A 23469-nucleotide genomic window follows, 5' to 3' on the forward strand; every position below is an offset into this window, starting at 1 on the left:
CAAGTTTCATTCTTCTGTATATAACTGTCCAATTTTCCCAGCACCAATTGAAGAGACTGTCTGTTTTCCATTGAATACTTTTTCTTGCTTTGTCGAAGATTATTTGACCATAGAGTTAAGAGTCTATATCTGGGCTTTCTATTCTGTTCCATTGTCTTAAGTGTCTATTTTTGTGCCAATACCATCTGTCTTGGTGATCAGAGCTTTGTAATATAGCTTGAAATCAGGCAACATGATGCCCTCAGCTTTGTTTTAATTTTCAACATTTCCTTTGCGATTTGGAGTCTTTTCTGGTTCTATACAAAATATAAGATTGTTTGTTCCAGGACTTTCAATAATGCCTTTGGTATTTTGATTTGGATGATGCTGAAAGCATACACATTTTAACAATGTTTATTCTTCTGATCCAGAAGCATGGGATGTTTTTACATCTTTTTGTGTTTTCTTCAGTTGCTTTCATGAGTGTTCTGTAGTTCCTTGAGTACAGATCCTTTATGTCTTTGATTAGGTTTATTCCAAGGTATCTTACAGTTTTTGGTGTTACTGTAAATGAAATCAATTCTCTAATTTCTCTTTCTACTGTTAAATTATTAGTGAAAGCAACTGATTTCTGTGCATTGATGTTGTATCCTGCCACATAACTGAATTGCTGTATGAGTTCTAGTAATTTGGGGGTGGAGTCTTTGGGGTTTTCTACATAAAGTATCGTGTCATCTGTGAAAAAAAGAGAATTTGACTTCTTCTTTGCCAATTTGAATACATTTTATTTCTTATTGTTGTCTGATTGTTGTTACTAGTACTTCTAGTACTATGTTGAACACTAATGGTGAGAGTGGGTATCCTTGTCGTGTTCCTGATCTTAAGGGAAATGCTGTCAGCTTTTCCCTATTGAGAATGATATTTGCTGTGGGCTTTTCATAGGTAGATTTTATGCAGTTGAGGAATGTTCCTTCTATCCCTACACTCTGAAGAGTTTTAATCAGGAAATGATGTCATATTTTGTTCCCTTCATATTCTCAGACCACAGTGCTTTGAAACTGGAACTCAATCACAAGAAAAGGTTTGAAAAAAAAAAAATTGAACACTTGGAATGTAAAGACCATCCTGCTCAAGAGTACAAGGGTCAATCAGTAAATCAAAGAATAACTTAAAAGAATAATGGAAACCAATGAGAATGAAAACGCATTGGTCCGAAACCACCAGCAAAGATGGTGCTAAGGGGGAAATACATAGCCATCCAAGCCTCACTCAAAAAAAAAAAAAAAAAAAAAAAAAAAAAAAAAAAAAAAAAAGTCCTGAAAACACAAACTCTTCACATGTTAAAGAATTGGAGAATGAGGGCACCTGGGTGGCTCATTTGGTTAAGCAACTGCCTTCATCTCAGGTCATGACCCTGGAGTCCCAGGATCGAGTCCCACATTGGACTCCCTGCTTGGCAGGAAGTCTGCTTCTCCCACTGACCTCTCTCCTTTCTTGCTCTCTCTCCCATTCTCTCTCTCTCTCTCTTTCTCAAATAAATAAATAAAATCTTAAAAAAAAAAATAACTGGAGAATGAACAACAAATTAAGCCTAGCCCACATGTGAGAAGAGAAATAATTAAGGTTAGAGCAGAGATCAATGACTTAGAAGCCATAAATACAGTAGAACATATCAATGAAACTAGAAGCTAGTTCTTTGAAAGAAGTAATAAGATCATTAAGCCACTGGCCAGATTTAAACAAAAGAAAAGAGAAAAGATCCAAATTAATAAAATTATGAATGAAAGGTGAGAGATCATGATTAACACCAAGGAAATAGAAACAATTATCAGAAATTATCAACAACTATGTCAATAAATGAAGTAACGTGGAAGAAATAGATGCATTTCTGGAAACCTATAAACTACCAAGACTGAAACAGGAAGAAAGTGAGAACCGGAATAGACCAATAACCAGTAACAAGATTAAAGCAGTGATCAAAAACCTCCCAAAAAACAAGAGTTCAGGACCTGATGGATTTCCTGGGGAATTCTACCAAACATTCAAAGAAGAAATAAGACCTATTCTCCTGAAGCTGTTTTAAAAAATAGAAAACAGAAGGTAACTTCCAGACTCATTCTATGAGGCCCGCATTACCTTGATCCCCAAACCAGGTAAAGGAGAATTTCTCCATCAAAAAGGAGAATTTCAGACCAATATCCCTGATGAATATGGATGCCAAAATTCTCAACAAGATCCTAGTTAATAGGATCCAACAGTACATTAAAAGGTTTACCTACCACAACCAAGTGGTATTTATCCCTAGGATGCAAAGGTAGTTCAACATTCACAAATCAATCAATGTGAAAGAACACATTAATAAGAGGAAAGACAAACCATGTGATCTCTCAATCTTTTGGTAAGAAAGAGACCTGATTTGTGACCCAGTATGTGGTCCATTCTGGAGAGAGTTCCTTATATACTCAAGAAGAATGAGTATTCTGTTGTTTTAGAGTAGAATGTTCTGCATATATTTATGAGGTCTGTTTGGTCCAGTGTGTCATTCAAAGCTCTTGTTTCTTTGTTGATTTTCTGCTTAAATGATCATTGCTGAGAGTGGAGTGTTGAGGTCTCTTACTACTAACTTATTATTATCAATATGTCTATTTTGGTTAACAGTTGGTTTATGTAGTTGGCTGCTCCCATGTTGGGGGCATAAATATTTACAATTGTTAGATCTTCTTGCTGGATAGACCCTTTAAAAATGATAGAATGTTCTTCTGTATCTCTAACTACAGTCTTTAGCTTAAAATCTAATCCATCAGACATGAGAATTGCTATCCTAGCTTTCTTTTGAGGTCTGTTGGCATGAAAGATGGTTCTCCATCCCTTCACTTTCAATCTGGTTGTATTTTTAGGTTCAAAATGAGTCTCTTGTAGACAGTATATGGATAGGTTCTGTCTTTTTATCCAGTTTGCAACCCAGTACCTTTTTATGGGAGCATTTAAGCCATTCACATTGAGAGTGATTATTAAAAGATATTATTTTATTGTCATCATGTTGCCTGTGAAGTCATTGTTTCTATATATCATCTCTGTAAACTTCTGTTTTATGTCACTCTTGGGTCTTTCTCTTTTTAGAGAACCCCCCTTAATATATCTAGAGGGCCAGCTTAGTGGTCACATATTCTTTCTTTCTGCCAATCCTAGAAGCACTTTATCTCTCCATCCATTCTGAATGGTAGCTTTGCCAAATAAAGTATGCTAGGCTGCATGCTCTTCTCATTTAGTACCCTGAATATGTCCTGCCAGCCCTTTCTGGCTTTCCAGGCCTCTGTGGACACATCTGACATTATTCTGATGTTCCTCCCTCTGGAGCAAGGAATCTCTTCCCCCTATTGCTCTTAAGATGGTTTCCATGGTTCCAATATTTGCAAGTTTTACTATAACATGCCAGGGCGTTGGTCTGTTCTCCTTGATTTTAGGAGGGGTCCTCTCTGCCTCTAGGGCATGAATGCTTTTTTCATACTCCAGATTAGGAAAGTTCTCAGCTATGATATGCTCAAATATATCTTCTAGTTCTCTTTATCTCTCCTCTCCCTCAGGGATCCCAATAATTCTGACATTGGACCATTTCATGACATCATTTATTTCTCTAATTCTATTTTCATGGATTTTAAGCTGTTTGTTTCAGGCCTCTTCTTGTTCCTTCTATCAGTTTGTCTTCTAGACCACTAATTTGTTTCTCTGCCTCATTTACCTTAGCTGCTAGAGTATCTAGATTAGATTGGGTCTCATTGATAGCATTTTTAAGTTTTGCCAGATTAGATCTCATTTCTGCCCTTAGAAAATCTGTGTTGCCAATGATCATTTTCTCCATCTTAGCTATTGTCTGTATAACTGTTACCATGAAGTCTTTTTCTGATATCTTGTTTATATCCATACCCATTAGTTCTTTGGCAGAGGTCACAGTCTCTCAATCTTTCCTATGTTGGGGGTTCTTCCTCTGAGTCATTCTGTTGAGGGGTGGTTGAGGGAATGTTCAGAGTCCAAATTATTGACAACAACCCAGGGAAGATGCTCCTATTTTATAAGGATCTTAGGGGTGTTGGCCTCTTATTCTTCCAGCCTGTCTTCTGGGGAAGGGGCCTGCCATGCTGTTACTCAGGCAACCATGTTTGGGAAGAGTTTCCCTGCCTCGGTGGAGGGCATGGGCTCAGTGAAAACCTGTTTTGGGGGGCTTTTGTTCTCTGGCATCTTGACCTAGTGCCATTCCATGTCTCTTCAAGAGTCAGAGCAAAGTGACTGTATTCAAACCTCTGTCTCAGATGAGAGAGATCTCAATCTGCTCTCCATTAACCACTCCAGGCCACACTATCTCCATTTATGTCTGTGCTGCTAAAAACCACAGTGTCCTGGGTTGGGTGCCCCAGAGCCACACCCCCTAGCCCTCGCTTCCAGGTTCAGGCACATCTCTGCCCTTTGTGCTTCTAAAACCACAAGCCACCCCCAGTTCACATACACACCCCTGCAGGTCCAGGTTCAATCTGGAGGGCTTCCCTAAGGTCCTTTCCCCTTTGCTATCTAGTTTCAAGTCTGTGCCCGGTGTGGAAGGCTTTTGCTCTTTGGCAGTGCAGGATTCTGGAGGCTCTCTCCCCCCTTCTCCCCCCTTCCATTTATTTTTTGATATCTGCCCACAGAATCAGGGCTCACTACTTCATACCTTGAGTCCAACACTGGAGATATTCTGTTTGTAGAGATCCAGATATATCTTCTTATATCTCAGGCTGGTTTTGTGGGTGTTCAGCATGGCCTGGTAGATATCCAGCTCAATTCAGGGGACCAGTTGAAATAGGGTCCCCTAGTTCTCCACCACCTTTTCTCTTCCACTTAGTCTTTCTTTTAATGATGATAGGAAAGACAGTGGTAGCTGCCTATATATGAGAACTTGTTAGGCACTACAGTATGGTGGTTTCAAATTCTATCATTTCCTCTTTATTCATTGGCTGGTGTATTTGTCTGAAAAGAAATTTCTACCCATCAAATATCTGGTTACTTTGGAGTATAACTTCTTTAGCAAATTTTCTTGCTCAAGCATCATTTTTTACACCTGTTTCCTACTGTAAAATTTGTGTTGTTGAGAAAGAAAAAACTTGTGAAAGACATTGGATTCTATCACATGCTTTCAAGTTCTAATGAGCCTTAGGGGGAAATTCTAATGTTTAGACCATGTTAGTTGATAGTTAAGAAAGATGTTATTTTAAATAAACCTTAAGTGATTAGTGAAAGAATGTGTTAGGTTTGTATTGGAGGTTTGGTGAAAAAAAATGAGAAAAGGAGAAAATTTAGGTCATTATCTAGACCTAAAAATGCAATTATTTAATTTCCATATTTTGAGAGACTGTAAAAATGTGGTAGGTGTCTAATAAAGTAAATGTACTACTACTTCCCCTTTTCAAATCAGTGTGATTTCCTTCTTATATAAAGGAATCAAACTCACATGGTATTGATTAGCACTACATTGCTACTATATCTAATGATTGCATTTTGATGTAGCAGATTTTAACATACATGTATTCATCCAGGCTGCTGTTTTGGTTTTAAATTTGTGAATAGCTTTGTGACCTAGGAAAAGTAATGTTATCCTTTCTAGATCTCAGCTTTGTAATATTCTGAATATCTTTGTTTTCACTGTATTTCTTCTAGAAAGTAGTGGCAGTGTATTCTCTTTTATTTTTTATAATTTTCACATATATATGAGTAACTTCTTCATATTTAAAAATTATATTGTATAGTATCCATGGCAATTAATTTTATTTGTTTGTTTTGTTTTATTTCATCGCCAATAAATTTGGGGCAAGGGAAACCTCTAATATATCTGAATATGAAGTCATAGATGTTAGTAACCGTTGTCTTCTTAGAAAACCTAAACACTTTTTAAGTTCATGGCTTCATATTAAGAAACATTGATCCTTTATCTATAAATTTGCTTATGAAAAGAAATATCAAAGACTAGGCTAAAATATCAAAGCATTTCAAAGAAATTCTGCATAATCTTGAAATGAAAAGATCCATACTGCTCTAGCATTAATATCTGTGAATAAATGAATAAATAGCAAAGTAATATCTTTGCTATTTACTAAATGCTTTGTTGCTAAATTATTTTTCAGCAACCATTTCGAAATGTAACCACAGATTGGGTATGTTAATACTATTTACACATAGCAGATACTAATAAAATATATCACTCTTTTGTTATGATAGTAAATCTTAAAATAAGAAGTAGGAATTAAAAGAAAATGTGTCTAGTTTGTATCAATTTTGAGTTAGGTAAAATTGGTCTAATCTCCCCTGAGTTGAGTATGCCCTCATGCCCTATTTATAGTTTTTGTACTTTATTTTAAGAAACAGTGTCTTAGAGTTCACAAAATACTTCATGAATTTATTAGTGATATCTTTAAGATAGAGTGTCAATTAATTCAATGTAACTCTATTGTTAACATAATCAACTAATTGTATTTAACTTTTTCATCATTTATACTGGAGTTTTTGGAGTTAAACTTTATTAATATAATGTCTAATATTCACTAAATATTCTGAAATTGTATATAAATAACTATGATAATTCTGTTACTATTCATACTTTTCTTCAAAAGTTGTATGCCAAAGTTTTCACATTATTAATATAATAGCAGTTACAAGTTTAATATTTAACTAATCATCTCTGAAAAAAATAGTATGAACAACTATAATGTTATAGTTACAAATTGTGCTTTTAGTATAAATGTGAAGAAATGTTTATGTCATCTCTAAAACTTTTCTCTGTTCAATACCTTTATTTCCTTTCTTTTCATTTTAACTATGAACGTTAAAAAAGCATTTTTAAGATAATTTTCAGTCACTTTTGGGTGGTGTGCAATGTGCACTTTACAATTGACTTATAATTGGGCTATGCTGACAATGGAAAATCTTACAAGTATTGAACATGACATTTATGACAGTATTGCTGTCATCTTGGCTTCTTTTATTGAATATGCAGAGAATTATAATTGGGCTAACAAGCCTGGTAGCCTGGCCTCTTTCCAATTATATTAACCAGTCTAGTTTAGTATTAGCTGCCTGAACACACAGAAACAGGCATAGAGCTTCTGTTTTCCTTTCTATTCTATGTTGGTTTCTACCCAATAATTTAAGAATACAATCATCTGCCTTTGTGTAATGTTTGAGAACTTTCAATAATTCACCTCCATTCCCCTAAGAAATGTAAAGATTTGTCTTTTCTATTTTAATTTCTCTATTTTTATTCAATTCAATATGAATCTTTATACAATATTGGTTGTATCTTTACATATTAAATACTAGTTATTATCTTAAATATTTTTAAGGGGTTTTCATAATTTTTCTTTCAATTCATGCTAAAGTTTTTAAGTGATAAATTTGAATTTGAAGCAAAATTTCTCCTCATTTGAACAAATGAGTACACTGATGCATTGAAATATTTTCTTGAAATTGAGGCAAAAAACATGTTGCATATTCTAACAATGTGTTTCAGCCTTGTGCAACCTTAAAAATAATACAAAAGAGGAAAATAATTCCCAGTGATTAGAATTTTGAAATCCAGTAAACTTCTTTGAAGAAACTAAGACCTCAATTTTAGTTGAAAAACATATAGTAAGGGGCACCTGGGTGGTTCAGGGGGTTAAAGCCTCTGCCTTCGGCTCAGGTCATGATCTCAGGGTCCTGGGATAGAGCCCCGCATTGGGTTCTCTGCTCAACAAGGAGCCTGCTTCCCTTCCTCTTTCTCTGCCTGCCTGTCTGCCTACTTGTGATCTCTGTTAGTCAAATAAATAAGCAAAATATTTTTAAAAAATCATGTAGTAAGAATAGTTAAATGCAACATTTTAAAAGAGCAAAGGAGTTTGCAGTGTATCATTTATTTGAAACATTGGATTCTATTCTTTTCTATTTATTTTCTCTTATTCTGGTTTCTTCTTATTTTAGAGCATTCAATATACTGTGAATTTCCTTTCCAAATAATCTCAACCCTTCCATCTGCAATATTTAAAGGTCTTCATCTTTGTTGGGCTTTTTTTTTTTTTTTCCTGAAAAAAAAAAAATGAGAACAACCTGCAGAGCTTGTCTACAGAAACTAAACACCACTATAATACATAACGGGTATGACATAGGATGAGCATTGCAGTATTGTTAGTAGAAGGAAAAAAAAAAAAGTACTCCACAACTGACCTGATTGTTTATCAATAGGGAAATAGTCTCACATTCATAGAGACTGTGGGAAAATACACAACTGTTAAAATAGTGAGTTAGAATGCCATGCATCAACCTGGAAAATGTGAAGGAAAGACTACAAAGTCATGTGTATGATCCTCTTTGGGAAACCGACACACAAAATATGTATGTTACTGGCTTTTACAAAAATTGCAAAACTGGGACGCCTAGGTGGCTCAGTTGGTTAAGCAGCTGCCTTCGGCTCAGGTCATGATCCCAGCGTCCTGGGATCGAGTCCCACATCGGGCTCCTTGCTCCGCAGGGAACCTGCTTCTCCCTCTGACTCTGCCTTCCACTCTTCCTGTGCTCGCTCTTGCTCGCTCACTCTCTGACAAATAAATAAAATCTTAAAAAAAAAAATTGCAAAATTTTTTTTTTCTAACAATAGCAAACTGTTTAAAGGTATTTCTGCATTGCATCTAGAAGCCTTTCTTTGAGTAAAGGACTCTCTTGTATGACTCTTCTAATTTCCTCATTAAGTGTACTTCTGGACCTAAATAGTGTTTGCCATTAGATAAAAATAAATTGAAATTTCTACTTCTTAATGGGGATAATGCCATTTAAAATAATGGAGTTTTCGGGGCGCCTGGGTGGCTCAGTGGGTTAAGCCGCTGCCTTCGGCTCAGGTCATGATCTCAGGGTCCTGGGATCAAGTCCCGCATCGGGCTCTCTGCTCAGCAGGGAGCCTGCTTACCTCTCTCTCTCTCTGCCTGCCTCTCTACCTGCTGTGATCTCTCTCTGTCAAATAAATAAATAAAATCTTTAAAAATAAAATAAAATAAAATAAAATAATGGAGTTTTCTAGTTTTATACCTATGTAGTCAACCAAATACCAAAGTACCAAATACAAAGTACCAAATAGCTGAAGACTAGTGAATCATTCAATTTTGATTTGGCTTTGTAGACCTGATATTTGCAGTTCAGTTGGCAACTGAACAGTGCCTTAAGTCCCAAGTTCACAGATTTAGAAATTAGACACAGCTAGGATCAAATCCCAAATTTGCTTCTTTCCAGTTGTGTCATGGTCAGCAAGTAATTTGACTTTTCTGAGTCTTAGTTTCCACATCTGTGAGAAAATGATAACGAAACTTCTTTTTTTCTCTCTAAATTTGTATTTAAATTCTAGTTAATCAACACACAGTGGATTACTGGTTTCAGGAGTGGAATTCAGTGATTCATTACTTCCATACAGCACCCTGTGTTCATCATAACAAGTGTCCTCATTAATACCCATCCCCCATCTATCCCACCCCCACCTACCTCCCTCCACTGGCTCTCAGTTTGTTCTCTATCTTTAAGAGTCTCATATGGTTTGTTTCCCTCTTTTTTTCCTCCTCCCATCTGTTCACCTGTAACGTGTTTTAAATTCCACAGATGATTGAAATCACATGGTATTTGTCTTTCTCTGACTTATTTTGCTTAGCATAATGCATTCTAGCTCTGTCCATGTCATTGTAAATGGCAATATTTCATTCTTTTGATGGCTGAGTAATATTCCATTTCATACGTATGTGTGCAGGTACACACACACACACACACACACACAATTTCTTTATCCATGTCTTTGTCCATGTCAATGGATATTTGGGCTCTTTCCATAGTTTAGTTGTTAATAATGCCTCTATTAATATCATGGTACATGTATCCCTACAAATCTGTATTTTTGTATCCCTTGGGTAAATACCTAGTAGTGCAATTGCTGCATTGTAGGGCAGTTCTATTTTTAACTTTTTGAAGATGCTCCATACTGTTTCCGAGAGTTGCTGCATCAGTTTGCATCTCACCAACAGTGTGAGAGTTCCCCTTTCTCCAAATCCTCACCAACACCTGTTGTCAGTTTTAGCCATTCTGACGAATGTGTGAGGTGGTATCTCATTGTGATTTTGATTTGTATTTCTCTGATGATGAGTGATATTGAGCATATTTTCATGTGTCTCTTAGCCATTTCATTGTCTTCTTTGGAAAAATGTCTATTCATGTCTATTCATGTCTTCTGCCCATTTCTTAACTGAATTATTTGTTTTGAGGTGTTGAGTTTTCTAAGTTCTTTAAATATTTTATATAGTAACCCTTTATCAGATATGTCACTTGCAAATATCATCTCCCATTCCAAAAGTTATCTTTTAGTTTTGGTGATTGTTATGTTCACTCTGTGGAAGATTTTTTATCTCGAACTCTCAATAGTTCAATTTTTCTTTTGTTTCCCTTGCCTCTGGCGACATGTCTAGTGAGAAGTTGCTATGGTCAAGGTCAAAAAGATTGTTCCTTCTAGGTTGTTGATGGTTTCCTAACTCACATTTAAATCTTTCATCTATTTTGAATTATGTGTGTGTGTGTGTATGGTGTTAGAAAGTGGTCCTGTTTCAATCTTCTGCATGTTGCTGTCCATTTGTTGAAGAGACTTTTCTTCCATTGGGTATTCCTTCCTGCTTTGTTGAAGATTATTTGACCATATAGTTGTGGGTCCATTTCTGGGTTTTCTATTCCATTCTTTTGATCAATATGCTTTTGTGCCAGTACCATACTGCTTGATGACTATAGTTTTCTAATATAGCTTGGAGCCTGGAATCATGATGCCCCAACTTTGCTTTTCTTTTTCAGGATTGTTTCAGCTCTTTGGGGTCTTTTGTGGTTCCATACAAATTTTAGGATTATTTGTTCTAGCTCTGTAGAAAATGTTGGTGGTATTTTGATAGGAATGCCATTGCATATGTAGTTTGCTTTGTGTAGTATAGACATTTGAATAATGTTTGTTTTAATCCATGAGCATGGAATATTTTTCCATTTCTTGGTGTCCTCTTCAATTTCTTTCATAAGTGTTCTATAGTTTTCAGAGTACATAACTTGCTTCTTGAAACTGTCATTATTATGTGGCAAGTGGGTAGAAAATACTTAACCTCAGGCTCTGGCACTTAGTAAGCACTCAGCAAATGCAATGAATCTTATGGGTTAGATTTTAATCATTAAATAAAATAAAATATATTTAAAGTATATGTATTTCTTATTTTATTTTATTTTATTTTATTTTTTCAGTGTTCCAAAATTTATTGTTTATGCACCACACCCAGTGCTCCATGCAATATTTACCCTCCTTAATAACTACCACCAGTCTTACCCAACCCCCCACTCTCCTCCCCTCCAAAACCTTCAGTTTGTTTCTCAGAGTCCACAGTCTCTCATGGTTTGTCTTCCCCTCTGATTTTCCCCAATTCGCTTTCTTTAATTCAATTAACTAATGTTGAGTTAAGGAGGGAGAAAGAAAAGATATACGGTCCTTAAAAGTAATTCATGTAGTCCTTATGGTGTTTGGAATTTGCACTGTCTCCCATCTATTTTATTCTTTCTTATTCAAAGATTTTAATCATATACTAACAAAATGTAACCAACTATTATTTTCTTAATTATAGATTCTTTTCCTATAACGTGTGTTGATTGATAAATATTACCTCCTTAGAGTTTAATAATAACATATCTCTTTTTCTTACTAGACACTCTGTCTAATATCTAATATGTTTGTTCTCTTCTTGTGCAATCTTTCCTTGGAACCAGCGGCTGCTTCAAAGAGTAAAGTTAAAGGTGAGCTCCTATCCATTCTGCATGACTCACCATGATTCTTTTCTTTTTTTTTTCCCTCAATCTTCCAAGCCATGTTAATTGATGGAGCCAATTCTGTTAGTGATAATGCTAGTTCAGTGTACCAACATTAGTCATAAATTCCTACAAATATAAATATATATTATTTCAAATATTCAGTTTCTGATATATGTTGATGTTTGCATGATTGTTTGTTTGTTTTCTTGCTTTGCTTTTCACTTTATTCCAAGTGGAATACAGTGCTTTTGTGTACCAATATTTTGCCTGTTGACCTTAATTCCTTTGATAAAATTGTGAATTGGAAAAAGTACAGCATAAAATAAAGCTGATACAAAGTCTCAGAAGTGACCAAGCCTTCAGAGAATTATGTGAAAGGAAAAAAATCCTTTAAAAAATGAATATTATATACTGTACATTTCTATTTATGACTTTTCTTCCATTTCCTGGTTGGATTAAGTTTATATTTGCTAGAATCCTGGAAATATAATTTCATGAGAGAGGATGTACTTGTCTAATGCCAGAATATCTCCCTGAAAGGAAAAAGACTTTTGGCTCAATGTGTTGTTACGGTTTTGAAAAAAAATTCAAATATATGTATATTTATCATAGGTTTATAGTTTATATGTTTTGATTGTATAGTCTCAAGAGCAATCTATATATTTATTTTTTCTTCTTCTTATATAGCAAATATATGTTTCTTTTATCCTTCATTTTATCCTTCATTTATTTTTCAAGTATCTTTCATATATAGAGCAAAACTACATTTACCCTATTGGTCATATATCTATTATCTTCAGTTTCCTTTTCTACAGAGTATAAATAACAATAAAAAGAATAAAAACTATAAAAGATTGTCATGAAGATCGAGTTAGGTGAAATATGTAAAATAATTGGTAGACTTCCTGCTGCTACTCACATTTTAAATAATGCTAGTTTCTTTTGCTTTTCACAAATATACCTCTCTGTGGAGAGTTTTCTGAATCTTAGTATTGTCCTGCCTAATATCTTCCTCCATGTACTCAGGAGGAACTACCAGGTAGTTTTGCCTCCTTCACCATTTCTCATATTCAGATTCACCACAAGGCCACCCTTCTCCATTATTCATCTCCCTTCAGCTCTGTCTTCCTCCAGGTTCTAGTTTTAGAGCTAGTTTAAACACTATGACATAGGTTCATCTTTGAAGTGTTAACTGCTCCCTATTTATAAATCTAAGCATTTAGTATGCAACTACTATTTTCCTAGTATTTTATTTATTTTATAGACCACTGAAAATATAAAAGACAAGGTGGCAAAATTGTTGTTACCCTTTGTTTCAGCCTCCACTTATACTGTGTATGTTGTTCAAATAAATGTGTTAATAGGATTAGCCAGTTCTTGCCGTAATAATTTTATTTCTGGTTGTGAACAAAAGAAACACATTCACAAAGTGTTTATTACTTGATAATGAATACATTTATGAATAAATAAGCATAATGTATATAATAAAAGCCAAAAAGTACAGCTGTAAGAATGAAGAATTAAGAACAATGTATAATAATGTGTGAATTGTAGTATATAGAACCTAATTGTAAAGGGAGTTAGGGAAAGAGATACATATTGAAATTAAAATCCTCTTAATCTCACAAAACAAACTGAGGGTTGCTGGGGGGAGGGGGTTTGGGAGAAGGGGGTGGTATTATGGACATTGGGGAGGGTATGTGCTTTGGTGAGTGCTGTGAAGTGTGTAAACCTGGTGATTCACAGACCTGGACCCCTGGGGATAAAAATATATGTTTATAAAAAATAAAAAATTATATTAAAAAAAAATCCTCCTCGGAGAATGCTTTACCTCAGGGGTGGGGCTTGAACTGATTATTAAAGGATGGGTAGAGTACACAGGAAAAAAGTCGCACATAGAAAAAAGAATTCAAAAATATATACTAACATATGAAAGCAGGAATGACTACAGCCCATTTAAGGATTGTGAGGACACCTTTTGAGTGAGATCCTATGTTTTTATGAGAGTAGAGGAAAAAATTTTGATGATATGACATAAAATTGTGTGATTGTAAGTCATCACTTCATTTGATTACATAAAACCGCTCATAATAATCACATCTATGTTCACTTGGTAATTCCTAAAAACAATAGATGATAATTCAATGTACAATAAACAGGTTATGAAGTCCAGGAACCAACTTTTAATTGGAAGATTACAGCCATAAATTATGTTACAAGTGTCTGTAAAATCATGTCAGGATTCAAGCTGGCTATGATTTTGCAATGCAAACATATTCCCATGCCCAATTTAACACTTCCCATGAAGACATCCCTGCCATCCCATACTTAGCAATTTTATTTGAGTCTCATTTTTCCACTTGTGTACAAAACTGCAGGGAGCTTAAGGACATAGTTTATCCTATGCCACCCATGTTTTTGCATCTGCAGTGTTATGGAGACCAAAAATGACACCTTCTAAAATGAACTGGGCCTCAAGTAGAAATTGAAATTTTATTTCTAATGTTGGTTTGAGGCAGATGTATATTATATAGAGACAACAGAAAGGACTACTCAGTGTTTTATTGTCCAATTTCTATGTCAAAGCAAATGGTCTTCAAACAGGAAAAGTAAAAAAAAAAAAAAAAAAAAAAGAATTGTGGGAAAGAGGAAAATAAAATGAAAGGTAATGCAAGAGCAGATGGTTGCTTAAAAATAGTTTATTTCTCCTGACCCAAACAAAGCACATCCCAGGGAACCAAGGAAAATTTTGGAGATCACATCTCATTCATTTAGCTTTATGGAATCATCCAAATTTAGAGAGCTTCTGGAATACTGGGAAGAAAAATGTGTCTTGTTTTGTTTGTTTATTTGTTAGTTTTTGTTTTGTTTTGTTTTGTTTTTGAGAAAGGATTACATTCAAGAACCCATAGACTGGTCAATTTGACACTAAATTCCCAGTAACATTTTAAAACAGACTCTTAGAACAGCAATTTATGGGTGTTCAGATAAAAAGAGAGTTCACTAGGAGACAGCAGTTATTAGGAATGTCATAGAAAATTACTCTAATTTTCTCTCACTCCTTTTTTAAAATATATATTGGTTATTATACTAGTATCTGAGGGCAATAATATAAACATGATATATCTGAATATCATCAAATCATGTAGCAACTAACCCTTTCCTTATCTGTGTAGAAACTGTCATTCTGATGATCACTAATTCTTTAGTGGTCAAATCCACTGGTAATTTTCCAATCCACATATTATTCATTTTCCCCCTGCTGAATATATATTGTTTCTTTTGATTTTCTACTTCCCTTGGTTTAGACTTCATCTTCTTCTTAACTGTTCTTTGCCTTTTTTTCTCTCCTTTTCTATCTTATTCTGGGATATAGGTTTTCTTTAGGTTATATCTTTGACCCTGAAAAGATCACCTCTTGCAGTTTGGTTAGCTCTCTACATCATCTCATAGAGATGAACTTCACCTCCTACAAAATACAGGAAGTAGCCATTTTCTAGATGGTTATGTACCCACAACCAACCTTTCTCATCATTGTTGAGTCTTAAGAGAAAGACAAATGATTCAATCAAATTCCTCTCCTGAAAAAACTGGGAAAGAAGAAGGAAAGAATAGCAAAACTGAAAGAGGCAAAAAAAAAGGATGAGAAATGGGAATCAGTTTTATTCTATTTTGCAGCTATAAATTATATAGGTAGACTGAAAAAGATGAATTAAGTTTGAAAAAAGAGAAACAGGAATGTACAAAAAGTAAGAGTTAAGAGAGTGCCCTCATGGTGTCCAGTTCCCTTGTTTTAATATATTAGGACATGTCTCTCTTTTAGTTAACTTTCTAGATAGGTTTCTCTTGCTTACATTGAAAGAGAACAGATTATTATAATCACCTTCTTCCTCTAAAGTGTTCTTAGCTCATTTTAGTTAACCCTTTCCTAGACTTGATTTACTAATCTTCTCTGATATTTTCATCATCCTACTGAATATTTCTACTTGATTGTAAAAACAAAAATTCTCTTTTTTTTTTTTTTTTTTTTTGGTAAATCTGAAACTTTGGGGTTTGCCATTTCTTCTCATGAAGAAATATTTGCCTGATTTCCTAGATTATTTGAAACATGTAATTCTGCCACCCTAATGGCCCCCATAACTAGTGTGGGTTATAAGTGGTCCTAATTTTATGGAGATAAAATTATTGTCCTAATTGTTTCCCAATTTTAATAGGAGGATAGTAGCTTTTGCATCGATCCCTCTTCTTCAAAATGCTCATTTCTGAGAGCTTCCCTGGAATAGTTTCTAACTTGTCTCCTGCTTCAATTCTCAATATTCTACAACCTATCCTATATCCATATATCACAATGAATTCATACATCAGCAATCTACAATCTAACTTGCATTCATATATCCTATACTCATATTTCAGTTAAGATCATCTATGCTTTGTCACTTAAAGATAGTGAAAAAGGTAATTTGGTGTTCCTAAATTTCTTTGCATGAAATGACTTTATTTCACTCATTATAAACCTATGGACTAAATGTATCATGTGATTAATATTGTTCCAGAATAGTACAAAATTTCTAAATAGTTTTAAACCATTATATATATTTTAAATCTTCAATCTGATTTTTAGGCTTTATTTTTTATTCAGAATTTGGCAACTATAGTGGGGATAACATTTTTATGTCATTTCTTGCTATTACCTTTAATCATATAATCATTATTCAGTGTTCAAATAAAAATTAACATAATTATTCTGACTTTGCATAAGAATTAAAAGATAATGAAGGGCACTCAGCAATCTAAATTGAGATATGTATGTGGTCTAGAGAAGAATCAGCATTTCAATTTACTGGATTTAAGTGCTAGTCACACATAATATTATTAAATAAATGATTTATTCAGGTGTAAATATAAAGTCTGCTATTCAATCAAAATATAACATCATATTATACCTTTTGAGGGTGAATTGAAAGGCACAAAAGAAGTTGAAATTGAGACATTGCTTCAAACTATAGTCTTGTCTTAAGTAGAGAACCAGTATTTCAGTTTGTACTCTATAATATGCACTATATATCAAGAACTTCCATTTTGTAGTCAGACATAAATCCAATCCTAGTTTTTCAACTTACCTGAATTGAACACCTGGACAATTTGATTAACTTCACTCAACATTCAGTTGTTTTGAAAATTATATGGGCTAATGTATAAAAAAAGATTAACCTAGGAAATGGCTCATAATAACCTCTCAGTAAATTTTACCTATCATTATTGTAATAATCATTACTATTATTTTTTTAAATGATGTCTGTGGAAAGAAAACAAATATGGTCAAAAACAAATCCAAAATCTAAAATTTTCTGAGTATCTGTAATATTTCATCATCATGATAGCATTCATATGTTTATATTAATTATAACATTAAAATAAACACATAATATATAACATGAATGGTCCAGTTAGGTATTTGCATTTTTCTTTACATTTCAATATTAAAATCCAAAGTATATAAATGATATTAAAAAGTTCAACCCAATAGCAAAAGAGAAGGAGAAAAAAATAAGAAGATTATGTTATAGCAAGGCTTATATAATATTTAAAATGTAAAAATTACTTCCTTTTATCATCAGGTGAAGAAATCGAAGAATAAGATTATATATAATTTCTTTTGAAAATATCACTCAACTCCTTTTATTGAAGCTGTTTGGATTTGGATTGAAGCTTATGTTTATTTATCCCACATGAAGCTATTCTAAGGAAATATATTGGTAATGTTAGAAATATAGCAGTCACCCTTTCTCCACAGTTTAGCCTTCCATGGTTTCAGTTGCCAGCAGTCAGCCTAGTCTGGAAGCAGACGATCTTCCTTCTGACTATTGTCAGGTCAATATTAGCCTAATGCTACATCATCATGCCTGTGTCATTCACTTAATTTCATCTCATCATGTAGGCATTTTATCATCTCACATCATTGCAAGAAGACTGAGCACAGCACAGTAAGATGTTATGAGAGAGGGAGAGGCCACATTCACAAAATTTTAATTTCAGTATATTGTTACAAATTCTATTATAAATTTTGTTTTATTTTATTATTGTTAATCTTGGTGTCTAATTTATAAATTAAACTTTATCATAGATACGTAGGTATGGGAAAAATCATAGTGAATATAAGATTCAGTATTATCTGTGGTTTTAGTAATCCACTGGGGGTCTTGGGAAGTATTTCTTAAAGATAATAGGGGATTACATGTAAGGGAATTTAAAAGCATATTATGTCCCTATAATGTATTCACTAAGGGGGTCAAGTGCAAGGCCATACTTTTTAGAAGGTTGCTTTTCTTAATCTACCTTCTTTTTTTTTTTAATATAATTTTTTATTTTTTATAAACATATATTTTTATCCCCAGTGGTACAGGTCTGTGAATCACCAGGTTTACACACTTCACAGCACTCACCAAAGCACATACCCTCCCCAATGTCCATAATACCACCCCCTTCTCCCAAACCCCCTCCCCCCAGCAACCCTCAGTTTGTTTTGTGAGATTAAGAGTCACTTATGGTTTGTCTCCCTCCCAATCCCATCTTGTTTCATTTATTCTTCTCCTACCCACTTAAGCCCCCATGTTGCAACACCACTTCCTCATATCAGGGAGATCATATGATAGTTGTCTTTCTCCGCCTGACTTATTTCGCTAAGCATGATACGCTCTAGTTCCATCCATGTTGTCGCAAATGGCAAGATTTCATTTCTTTTGATGGCTGCATAGTATTCCATTGTGTATATATACCACATCTTCTTGATCCATTCATCTGTTGATGGACATCTAGGTTCTTTCCATAGTTTGGCTATTGTGGACATTGCTGCTATAAACATTCGAGTACACGTGCCCCTTTGGATCACTACGTTTGTATCTTTAGGGTAAATACCCAATAGTGCAATTGCTGGGTCATAGGGCAGTTCTATTTTCAACATTTTGAGGAACCTCCATGCTGTTTTCCAGAGAGGTTGCACCAGCTTGCATTCCCACCAACAGTGTAGGAGGGTGCCCCTTTCTCCGCATCCTCGCCAGCATCTGTCATTTCCTGACTTGTTGATTTTAGCCATTCTGACTGGTGTGAGGTGATATCGCATTGTGGTTTTGATTTGTATTTCCCTGATGCCGAGTGATATGGAGCACTTTTTCATGTGTCTGTGACCAAAGAAATACAAAGTATTATAAGAACATACTATGAGCAACTCTACGGCAATAAATTTGACAATCTGGAAGAAATGGATGCATTCCTAGAAACATATAAACTACCACAACTGAACCAGGAAGAAATAGAAAGCCTGAACAGACCCATAACCAGTAAGGAGATTGAAACAGTCATTAAAAATCTCCAAACAAACAAAAGCCCAGGGCCAGACGGCTTCCCGGGGGAATTCTACCAAACATTTAAAGAAGAACTAATTCCTATTCTCCTAAAACTGTTCCAAAAAATAGAAATGGAAGGAAAACTTCCAAACTTAATCTACCTTCTACTTCATCTCACTTCTCCAGGAAAATTGACAGATACTGATATATATGATAATGCAATGATGTTTTTAAATATGTAATTTTATCACTGCAGCCTTTTTCTAACTTTTTTAAAAAATGGTTAACAATTATAACTATATAGCTAACATTTTTAATGTTTACTATGTGTGAGACACTACATTAAACACTGTGCATGTGTTTTCTAATTTGACCCTCATAAAACGTTTTGAGATAGATACTATTTTTACCTTGATTTTTTTTTTAATGAGGAAGATGAAGCAAAGAATTAAGAAATTTAAGTTCACAAAATCAGTTAAGAGGGAAGCCAACAATTTCAAATCAGAGTTACTGACTCCTGAGTTCTAGCTTTTACTCTTTTAAAGGCTTTAAAGATTTCAGAGTAAATTAATCATTACAATTCACCTTAAGGTTATTTACTTATTTAAATATATTTGTCTAGGTCCCATTCACCCAAGTAGGATTGGGGCTGTGAATGCGGGTAAAGTAGAATGATGAGCAGTTGTTATTGGGAAGAAATAAATGGGACCTATCTAGTGGCACTTACCTAGTGGCAAGGGAAATATTCTCCCAGTAGATTTCTTGTTTTTCATTCTTTTTCTTTGAGTCTCTCATTCATTCATCATATGTTAACCTCACTCCTCAGATATTCTCTCTCTGGAAAGATGAGGCAGTAGTTTCTCAATAAGAAGAATAGTGTTCTAGAAAAGCTTTAGTCATAACTAAGGTGAAATGCTGAAATTGGAAGAGGGTTAAAGAGTTATGTTCATTAAAATTTTATTGAAAGATGATTCAGTGGGTCAAAATGCAGATAACTTTTCTTGTTTTTAAACTGCAGTTACACTTAATGTAGTTTCTGGTTTTTATTTCTCACTGGATAAGGGTTTGGACATGTATTTGATGTATTTCCTCTGTGGAGTATCTTATTCGTTACTGTTGAACAATTGTCCTTCATGTTGCATAGTACAAATTAGTGTGGGTCGGAATAGAAAGACCCCTCTAGATACTTCATTCACAAATCTAAAAGAATATTATTTTTCACTTAATTTAATGAAGTTTCATTTCCCCCTGCCTCCCTTTTAGTCTTGAAATGAAAATAAAGTTTGGAGCTTTCCTGTGAACATATGTGTAAACATAGCTCATTTGCAGGGTACAACTTTGTATAGCAATTAGAAATTAGTTTGTGTTGCCACTTTAAGTTTATGTCCTCATTTCCATCATAAATAAATCATTGTAATGTTATTTTATTCTATCTAAACACATCTCATCCAAAGGACAGAATCTTCTGGGACTCAATTCATTCAATTGGTTCATGTCATTCTATTATGTTAATAAAATTGGTATTTGCCTATTCTGCAGCTGCTGTGTGGAGTTTAGAAAGTCTGTAATTAAAATCCCAAGGTTTGTGGTTTCTTACAGGTTTCCAAACACACACAAAAAAGTCTATTACAAGGGGAAATATAGTGATCAATGTTTAATAGTTGTGCATTTCAGGGCAGTTTCAAGATAAGTGCTCTAAAGCCAACAGTTAAATTTCATTGAAAATAAATTCTAATTTATATTTCAATTTAGATGGAGTGACGGTTTTGTGTTTTTAGTGGAAAAGAGTCATTTGACTTGAAATCATAGCATAAAATATTTATTACTATCAAAATGTTCTATTAACAGCTTTAGAGATGGTTATCAAAGTACCTGTGTTTTAGTAACTGTTCTATTATTTATTTGCTTTTTCAAATGAGTAAGGTAAGGATAAAAATACCAATACTATCTACCTCATGGAATTATAATGATAAATAAAATGATTTTATAATGATATCAAAAAGGATATGTGAAAACACTTTTAAAATAGCTAATTGATATCCAGATGTAAATAGTTATTAATTAAATAAGGCATAATCACATAGCCAAGGACTTGATATTTAGTAATAAATAAAACATTGCCCTTGTTCTGAGTCAATGCCAATGATTCATGTGCATGGAAAGACTTTGTAATAATGATACCCATTCTATGCTTTTTCTTACTGACCATCCTTGGAAAAGGAGTGAACAAATGTTTCTTAATTTAATTAAGTTTTCACTAAATGTCTATACTGTGCCAAGATACAATGGGGAGAAAAAATATTGCTTATTTTTGACTCCATGAGGCTTTCACTCATTTATTCTTTCATTTATTCATTCAACATTGCCAGGGACAGTTGTAAGTATATCAGTGAGGGAAAAAAAAGTAAATTATATACTATAGTGTATTGCAATATTATAGGCATTATGATGAAAAAACAAAGCAGAGGAGTAAGAATTTGCAGGCAGAGTAGAGAAGGGAGTAGAACATGGAGATGAGGCAAGTGAGAATTTGAAGAGAGAATTGATGCTGAGAGTCCAAGCTGAGGTGATCTGGAAGAGAAAGGCTGTAAGGCAGTGAGGAACTTAGTATATTCAAGAGAAGTTAGAGAAGCATGAATTAGGTGAGTAAATAACAGTGTAGTTGTAGAGGGAATGAGGACCCAAATCATGCAGGGATTTTTGTTTTGATCTAAGTAAGATGAAAAGCCACTGAAGTTTGAACAGAGGAGGCACATATGCTGATTGTGTTTATAAGATCAGTTTGGATGTTCCCTTGAAGAGAGATTTGCAATGAAAGACATTAGCACACTTTTCCAGGAAATCAGGGGACAGATGATGGCAGCAGGACTGGAATCATCGCAATGGAGATGGTGTGAAGTGATCATTTGAAGTCATACCTAATAGAATTTGCTGAATGGAAGTGTAACAGCATATAAAGGATAGAGTAGGATGATTTCAATGTTTGATTTGGAGATTAGATAGATAGATAGATAGATATACCTGAAAAACTAGAAGGACACAATTACATTTATAAGATGGAGAAGATGTTGGAAAGCACAGAGTAAAATAGTGGAAACTGTCTTGAATACATGAAGTTGGAGATCCAAGTGACAAAGACAGGTAGAAATTGGCTATGTGAATATGAAATTCAGGAGAAAGTTCTGCACTGTAGAAAGAAAATCTGGAAATTGGGGTCTATGGGTAGTATATAAAGCTGTAAGAAAGGATGGATTTATCTAAGACATAAATGTATTTAGAGAAGAAAACAAAATCATAGGACTGAGTTCTTAGGTGCTCAAAACTCAAGAACAAATGGATGGTGAGAAACAAGTTGAAACAAATTAAGGAATCAGCAACTGAATTAAATGTTCTTGATAGATGAGAACTGAATGATAGATGAGAATGTACCATTGGGTTTATCAATATAGAATCACTGGGAACCTTGGTAATTGCCAGTTAGTATAAAATATAGAGATTAATCAAATATTCACCTGAAGAAATTTAAATTTGCTTCTGCAAAACAATGGCATAGTAGTATGATAAGATCTGATTACAGATGCATTTACTTTAGTAGAAGAAGGCTCCAGTCAAATTTCTTGGAAAAAGTGATGATCAGAAGAGAACTAAAGAACTAATCAGAGGAGGTGAAGGAGGTGAAGAAGAGAGGGAGAAACTTTCCAATCAAGGGATGGCAACAGGAGACTAAAAGCCAATATAGTTTCTGTGGAAGAATCAGTGAGATTGAGGGTCAAAATAGCACTGGATATCAAACATAAAATATCTTTGCCAAGACCAGTGTCAAAGAGCTTACCTCCTATGTTTTCATCTAGGAGTTTTATGGCTTTAGGTCTTATGTCCAAGTCTTCAATACATTTCATGTTGATTTTGTGTATGGTGTACATTAGTGGTCCAGTTTCATTGTTTTGCACATGGCTATCCAGTTTTCCTAACACTGTTATTAAAAAGACTATCTTTTCCTCATTGTATATTCTTGTCTCCTTTGTGAAAAATTAATTTACCATATGGGTTTATTTTTGGGGTCTCTATTCTGCTCCAGTGACTAATGCATCTGTTTTATACCAATACCATACTTTTTTGATTACAGTAGTTTTGTAACATAGTTTAAAATTAGGGAGCATGATGTCTGAAGTTTTGTTATTCTTTCTCAAGATTGCTTCGGCTATTTGAATTCTTCTGTGGTTCTTTACAACTTCTAGGATTGTTTATTCTATATTTGTGAAAAATGCCATTGGACTTTTTGGAGGGATTG

The 23469-nt window shown here is 34.2% G+C and overlaps 1 protein-coding gene across 3 annotated transcripts in view; it reads left to right on the forward strand.

The window, feature by feature from the left end:
- The window catches only part of CADM2 (cell adhesion molecule 2), a 1089711-nt gene that overhangs the window by 747448 nt on the left and 318794 nt on the right, over nucleotides 1-23469 (forward strand). For 2 of the 3 annotated variants that reach the window (XM_004775049.3, XM_004775051.3), the window contains exon 2: nucleotides 11794-11820. The exons of the other annotated variant lie outside the window; for it this stretch is intronic. In XM_004775049.3, the coding sequence (XP_004775106.1) occupies nucleotides 11794-11820 (27 nt within the window). The remainder of the gene's footprint in view (nucleotides 1-11793; nucleotides 11821-23469) is intronic. 3 annotated transcript variants of the gene reach the window in all.

Source organism: Mustela putorius, unplaced genomic scaffold (genome assembly GCF_011764305.1).
Source record: "Mustela putorius furo isolate JIRA1106 unplaced genomic scaffold, ASM1176430v1.1 tig00003834_pilon_pilon_pilon, whole genome shotgun sequence".
NCBI classification, from domain to species: domain Eukaryota; kingdom Metazoa; phylum Chordata; class Mammalia; order Carnivora; family Mustelidae; genus Mustela; species Mustela putorius.